The sequence below is a fragment of the Protobothrops mucrosquamatus genome, unplaced genomic scaffold (genome assembly GCF_001527695.2).
Source record: "Protobothrops mucrosquamatus isolate PMUCROS unplaced genomic scaffold, P.Mucros_1.0 scaffold1921, whole genome shotgun sequence".
Classification (NCBI taxonomy): Eukaryota; Metazoa; Chordata; class Lepidosauria; order Squamata; family Viperidae; genus Protobothrops; species Protobothrops mucrosquamatus.
Genome location: NW_015388043.1, coordinates 138,784 through 146,536, shown reverse-complemented (window position 1 = coordinate 146,536; position 7,753 = coordinate 138,784). Strand labels below are relative to the sequence as shown.

At 34.6% G+C, this 7,753-nt stretch overlaps 1 protein-coding gene across 1 annotated transcript in view; it reads left to right on the top strand.

The window, feature by feature from the left end:
* Nucleotides 1-7,753, top strand: part of DTWD2 (DTW domain containing 2) — a 77,743-nt gene that overhangs the window by 31,645 nt on the left and 38,345 nt on the right. Inside the window, exon 4 of the mRNA XM_015823577.1 lies at nucleotides 3,835-4,024. Within this exon, the coding sequence (XP_015679063.1) occupies nucleotides 3,835-4,024 (190 nt within the window). The remainder of the gene's footprint in view (nucleotides 1-3,834; nucleotides 4,025-7,753) is intronic.

The window sequence follows — 7,753 nt, the reverse complement described above, 5'->3', positions numbered from 1 at the left end:
TATATCAGGGGTGTCAAACTGCCGGCCCGCAGGCTGGTTTCAACATACCGAAGCTGCGCCCACCCCATTGCCAGCAATGCAAAAAGAGTCGCAATACGTCGCGACACGTCACGTGACATGGCGAGTATGACATCCATGACCTATATGCGTTTGCTGAGCATATCTTGGCAGAAATCTATTCAAGTAAATGTTACTAGTTTCAAAAACTACTATGTTCCTTTCTATATTATCTTTATACTTCATATTTAATTTAATGTGTTTCATAAATAAACAAAGTATGACTTTGTTTAATAACCAACAAGTAAATGCTTGTTTTATTATTTATTCTGAACACTGTTCCAAATGATGAAAGCTCCTATTTGGGAAATTATTTTCTTTTAGACATTAATTTTGCAACCTAAACTTTCATCATAATTACTGTTTCATTTGAGGAAAAGATATAATACTTATTCTAAAATAAATACTATCAACAATATTTTTTTTAAAAAGTCATTTTATCAGGGAGTAATTATCTTTATGAAGATTCTAAAATGATTTTCTTTTTGGTAAAGCAGTCTTTTCAGTTGAGTTAATGCTCTGAATTTTTTTAAAAAACTGTCTTGATTCCTTGAATTTTGAGAGTGAAACATTACAGCCTGATTGAAATGGCAAATACTACTGCAGTTGTTTTAGAACTTAATATTATTTTACTTAGAAGAAGTAGAATTATTTCCAGATAAATATATGGAATATAACATAAATTCTTTTACTGCCATAACTAAATGTTACATGGGATTAATTAAGACACAAAATTCTGTTGTGCTTAGTATAAAAATGTTGCCCACTTTAAAAAAGGACTTTCTTAATTTTTCTTAGTCTAAGACTAAGCCTCTATTTTCCAACCCTTTTAACAAACACCAGTGTCTCAATACTAAAAATCATCATTCCTTTAGAACAGGTGGTGTAAAGAGAAAGAGCAACAATTGAGTTTATATCTCTTACAATGTCCAGTGATATCAGGAATAGAAGAAAGAAAAAAGCCACAATACAATGGGAACTTTTATTTAATAGAGCTTTATTTAAGATACAATGGATTGAATTTCCATTTAGATCAGTGGTTCTCAACCTTTTTAATGCCGTGACCCCAACTGGTCGTAAGTCGAGGACTAAACCGGTCGTAAGTCGAGGACTAAACCGGTCATAAGTCAAGGACTACCCAACCGGTCTTAAGTCGAGGACTTTCCCTGCCCGGGAGCGCCGCACATGCGTGGTTCCGCCCCCTGCACCGGCCGAGGCATAGCTGGCAAGCGGCAGAGACACAGCAGGCCGACCACCAGCTGGCCCAGCCCAAGGGAGGTAAGGCACCCGCCGGAAAAGGGGGGGAAAAATGGCGGACAAAAAAAAATGGCAGACAAAAAAAATGGCGGACAGCCTTGCTTGGCGACCCCCGTGAAATGGTCGATCGACCCCAAATGGGGTCCCGACCCACAGGTTGAGAACCACTGATTTAGATAACTTCCAAGTAACTTAGATGAGGTAGGTAGGTAGATATATTAAAGATAGATAGATGTATTAATTTACCACATCATCATCATCATCATCATCATCATCATCATCATCATCATCATCATCATCATTATTATTATTATTATTATTATTATTATTATTATTATTACTGATCATCGCACAGTCAGCCAGATATTCAGACTGGATTTGGCATTTTTGTCTACCTATCGAGTCCTTACCAAGGACCTGGGATAGGCAGATGTGAATGTCTGATGGTATTACAGATATCATCGCAGGATAGAAGCAGTTCCTAGTAAGGCTGCCTTTTGCAATTGACTAATGGTGAATTTGTCAATGCCAATGGTGTTCAAGTGGTGCTCCAGTTGTTTTGGGATTTTATTATATTATTGTCATTATTATTATTATTATTATTATTATTATTATTATTATTATTATTATTATTATTATTATTATTATTATTATTATTATATGATATACCTTGCTGCAATCATATGCTTTTCTATTTAGTGGTCCTTTGGGAATAATAAATACCTGCTCCCCACCTGATCCATTAAAACCAGCTCTCACTGTACCAACCTTTTGTACTGGAACAAAGCATTGCTCACACTTCTATGTCTTGTTTGTTGTGCCTTCATTGTTTCTTTTTTGGTACTTTCTTTTGTTTATATTATTTTCTTATTCAGTCCCTGGATACAACTTTACTTTTTAAAAGACTTGATGTGGGCTGTATTTTGGCTAATTTATTTATCATTCCTCCTTTTTAATTCAGTGCTCCATAAATGTGCTTATAAAGTGTATGGTGCTTGCATGTAGTAATTGACTCTCATGGGGAGATATGGCCAAGCGGAAGCAAGCAGTAGGTACAGAGTCAAATGGCCTCTGGGGAAAAGAAGGCTTGTTGTAGAGTCTTTCATGCTCAGTGAAGAAATTAATAAGAAAAGTACCATCTGCTGGATTCTTAAAAGCAATTAGTAACAATAGGTCACTAGGTAAATGGCAATTGCACAGCTGTTGTATGTTTTACTATCTCAGTACCCAATTCAGTTTCTGTTAGAAATGGCTTTCCAAGAAATTGATCTAAAAGGTTCTGTGTAGTATTGGTCAGCTCTCTCTACATGGAATATGTCTTCAGTCCTAATTTAATATGGAAAATTTTAAACATCAATATTAACAATAAAAAAAAAAATGATAAGATTAAAGATAAACTTATAAGAGGTCTCCTCATCGGTACACTTAGATACCGTCGTTTTGGATTTTTGATGTGACTCAGAACATCTAGCAACTTTTCACCGTATAAGGATTACCATTTTCGAAACACTTGTGTTCAGTCAGCTGAAGTACTAGGTTATTCCAGTTGATAGTTGTATTCAAGCATAAATGTAGAGAAAAACAAAATGTGAACAGTGAAATATGAGAAAAGTAAAAGTGCTAAAAGTACAAATTGTGATAATTATAATAAAGCTCTTCTTCCCTTTTGGAGGTTTTTTGCTTCTTGGGGATCTTTTCCATGAAATTAAATATAGAATAGAAAAGAGAATATCGAATTCCTCACCCAGTTTCAAGCACGCTGTTCACAGTTGTGCTAGTTAGTGCTTTTGGACTTCGGTTGCTAGTATCTTGGGCTGATCGATGCAATATGGCCAGCCTTTCTCCTGTCGGGTTAGAAGGCTTTCCCCAAGTCAAACGGAACAGCCGCCACCATTCCAGAGTTGCTGGAGCACCCTTCTTTCTTTGTCACCTCTCCGGAACAACTTAGACCCATTTAGGGTCCCCAGGCAGGGCGAAATTAGCCACGGGGATGCGGAGAATCTGCAAGCCCGCAACCGGTCGCTACCGTGCAAAACCAGAAGTCCTCAGAAACATAACTTGTTTTATCATTTCAAAGGGGATGAGAGATTTTGAATATGGGAGAGATTGTTCTTTGGGTGGTGCTAAGAGTGGATCTTGAGAGAAAATGGATATGGAAGAAAAGGAAACAAATGAAACTAGAATGAAGAAAAATGATATGAAGAAATATATCAAATGGCATGAAAGGTATATTGTATGTAGGTAGACTAATTACTAGGAAGATAAAGAAAATAGTGGCAATCTATTTCCAAATGTTTACTAAGAAAACTGCATGGATGTGTCTAAGTAGTCACCAGGAATCAAGTTTAAATTGTGGATATCTTTACTTTTAATTTTAAAAAGGCTATTCCTAACTGGCATAATAAACCATGTTTAGTAGGTAGTCATTTTGGTTAGTGGGACAGCTATTTTAGAAAAGATAGCTTCATTATTTTTACTTACCAGAATATAATTAAAACCATTTTTTATAAATATTTATAGGTACCCTGAATTATCATCCATATGCAGAAGTTCAAATACCTTAATACTGTATCCTGGAGCTGGAGCAACAAATTTGGAAGAAATGGATTTGAGTTCCACTAATTCCTATGTGATCATAATCATTGATGGAACATGGAGTCAAGCAAAAGATATATTTTTAAAGAACTCCCTTTTTCAAATGCCCAAGCAGGTAGGATTCTTATATTACAGTTAAAGTTCTGTGTTTGGAGCAGTTCTTTGTAGTATTTAAAATATTGGTAATTCTGTATTCATGCATACTTTTTCTTAAATTTAATGTCTCCCTCTTCCGTGTGTGTGTGTGTGTGTGTGTGTGTGTGTGTAGGCTTTGTATTTATCATTTGAAAAATGTTTGATTTAAATAAAATCCTCACATTTTAAAAGTTTATAGCAGTTTAATATGTGTTGCCTCTAATTTAAAAAAGGGAATATAGCTGTTCAAATACATATTTGTTTTGGTATATCTGCCCATTCCTCAGGTAGATGACTTGTCTCAGTTACCCAAAGTGATCTTTTTTATTGTATAAGGACTGATCCTTCTGTATCCATGATAAGCTTACAAGTGTGTATGATATTTAGATACCATAGACATAAATATATGATCACAGGCCTGATCGTGCACTTTTTCCCTCTGAGATAGCAATAAAGCATTATCTGAATTCACTTATGTGAAGTAGCATAAGATTTATTGATGTTTTGTTCTTTATGTTGTCTTATTAGCCTATCTCTAGCAATGGAAATAACATATAAATAGTGGTGACAGTTAACTGAAAAAAAAAGATAACCAGCTAATTTATTTACATGGCAAAGGAAGGCCTTGGTCTTGATCATTATAAGTTTAGCTATGCACATTTTATACTTGATGGCAGATGAAAGCTGCTAGCACTTTTCCTGTTTGAATTGCTCTTTTAGAAAAGAGCATAATTTGCCCTTTCATAAATGTGTTTCATGATTGATATGTAGACAGTAGTTCCTACTGTGATATCGTAATAACAATTTAATGTCTTCAACATAGAGCCTTTATTGGAATTCTATTGCGTGACAGGATTAATTTTGACTTTTTTAATAATGTTGTACCAGACTGTGTATTTTTGTGGTATTGCAGTTTGGCTGATACATATGACAATTTTAGATTTTCATTATGTTCTTCAAATTAATGAGTGTCTTAAGATGAAGAATTGTCATTACTTTAAAGATCATGAACTATCTTCACTTCAGTCATATTTTGACTCTTCAAGAAGAATTCTAATTCATATAGTCTTAAGGAAGATCAGATCATTATCCAAGTTACAGATAATCCTTTTAGTTCAAGACAGATATTTGCCCTGTGTTCTTATCTTCTATTACAGTGATGGTGAACCTTTTAGAGACCGAGTGCCCAAACTGCAACCCAAAACCCACTTATGCATTGTCGGGTGCTGGGTGGGTATGGCCCATTGGCTGGGCGTGGCTGCGGTGGTAACAGCAGTCTGGGTGGGACTAAAAAGTTCAATCAATCAATTCCAACTTTGCAAGATCTTTTTTTTCCTGCGAGAAATTGAAATTGACTGATTGAACCTTTTTTTTTTTTTTTGCACACGACGGTGGAAGCCTAAAGCAAAAAGGTTTTATAAAACCCAGCTGAAGGCCTAGGACTGGGGCGACGGCACGCGTGCCCCCAGAGAGGGCTCTGAGTGCCATAGGTTCGCCACCACTGTTCTATTAGGAACACACTAAAGGGAGTAGAATTAATTAGTCTTAGAAATTATACTAACATTCTTGTTAAAATGGTTAACATAGTGTCTTTTTTGTTTTTGTTTTGAAAACCATTAATTTCTCTTCTTTTCCAAAATGAGTATGGAGGCTTTTAAATATTAGAAATACTGGTGCAATTTTCCAGCTATGCCAGAGTGTTTCAGAAAAGGAAAGTTCCATAGCAGTAAAGTAAAGTTGTGATATGTAGTAAGTTGTTGAATCACATTCCTTGTTGCTGGCCACAGGAGAATCATTTTAGACTAGGAGTGCAACGTCATGTGACATGTCGTGACATATCACAACTTTTTTTCCATTGCTGGCAATGAGGTGGGCATGGTTTCGGCATGATGCATCCTGCCACGGGCTGGCAGTTTGACACTCCTGCTTTAGACTCTAGTTCAAGTTTTGCACTCAAGCTTAGATGACTCATCTTTAGTTTCCATCCTCAGCAAAAGATCCATTGGATCGGTTTGGCCTAGTCACTGTCTCTCAGTCCAAATTATTCTGCAGAGCTATGATAGAGACAGTTGGATAAAGAGAGTGATATCCATGCTGCCTTAAGTGCCTGAAAGAAAGACCGTAGAATGAACAAATGAGACAAATATTAAGAATCAGTAGCTTCAACAATGCGATTGGGTCATTCGTTCAGTAACCCACTAATACAACTAAACTGATTTGTTAGGATTGTAGTAATCATTGAAGAGATTGCTGTGCAGGAAATTAACAAATTGCTTTATTACATTTCATGTCAAATCTGAATTTTTAATACAATAAAAAACCTGCCCAAAAAGGATTTGAATTGTCCAGAAAGGTTGTGCCACTGGGCCATTGATGAGGAAGCTCTTTCATGATTATTTCAACATCTCTTAACCTGAAATAGTACCAGTTTAGCAATTTCAATTGATAGCAAAAGATTATGGTCAAATATAGATCATCTTTCTTTGTCTATAAATTTCTTTAATCACTATTATGTACCTTGAAGCTGAAACACTAGAAAATACATTAAATAACACAGAGGAATAAGAATCATTTGCAAAATTCCCAATAATTATATTTTTAAAATACAATTTATATATGGAAAGGAACATTTTGCTGTTGTCAGTAAAAGTTATTGGTGCTTTCTTAGTCTGAATGGCCAATACATTTAAATAGCATCTTCCATGTCTTGTTTCTTTTAACGCAAAATGTGTATTATAGCATTATAATAATAACTATTCATATTATTGCACTATTTTGTATGTGTATGTATGCACATTTACGCATATGCACATGCTGTATATGTCCCTGACTAGAGTCTTATAATAATAACATTCCTTACAATCTGTAATTCTTATTTTCTCTAGGAAATTATTTGTTTACAAAATAAGTAATTTTCTCCCATCATGTATATATTATAAATGTGAAGTAATTGAAGCAAGTTCTCTTTTTCTCAAATAGCTTGTGTCTATAAACAATGTCATATAAAATCTAAGGTCATTGCCACAAATCATACCAATGATAAGAACACGGAATGAAAAGGCATGGATTGATCTGCAAACATTTAGAAATATATTTAATCTAATTAATAGTCATTACTAAAAGTAGCAATGACAGTATCCTTTTCATAATAAATATTTCTATCATTCTATGCTGTTACTTTATATTTTATATATTTGTTTTAATATAAAGTTTTACCTGTTACTTGTTATAAAATAGAAGATAGCCCAGAAATAAGCTTAGTAAAGTAAATGAGCTTAATAAAGTAAATAAGCTTAATAAAGTAGTAGTAAACCAATTAGTAAATCTATATAAATAAAAATGTAAATGTTCGTTTGTTCAAAATCTTAAATCTCCGAAAGTTCTTCACTGATTGCTTTGAAATTTTGACACAACGTTGCATTCGAATACGCGCGTGTTTTTATATACCTACTATTATATAGATGTCACACCTGTGACAGGTAAAAACATGCTTTTTTTTAAAAAACAGCGCCATCTGTTGGATGTAAAAGCAACACACACTACATATTACATACGTGCGCTTTCTCTTTTCTTTCTTTTCCATTTAACCAGATTGAGCCACAGCAACGCGTGGCCGGGTACAGCTAGTATGTTAATAAACATAATTGCCATTAATGTTATTGTTTTAAAAAATCTGATATGAAAACTTTTTTGTATCTTGTCATAGAAA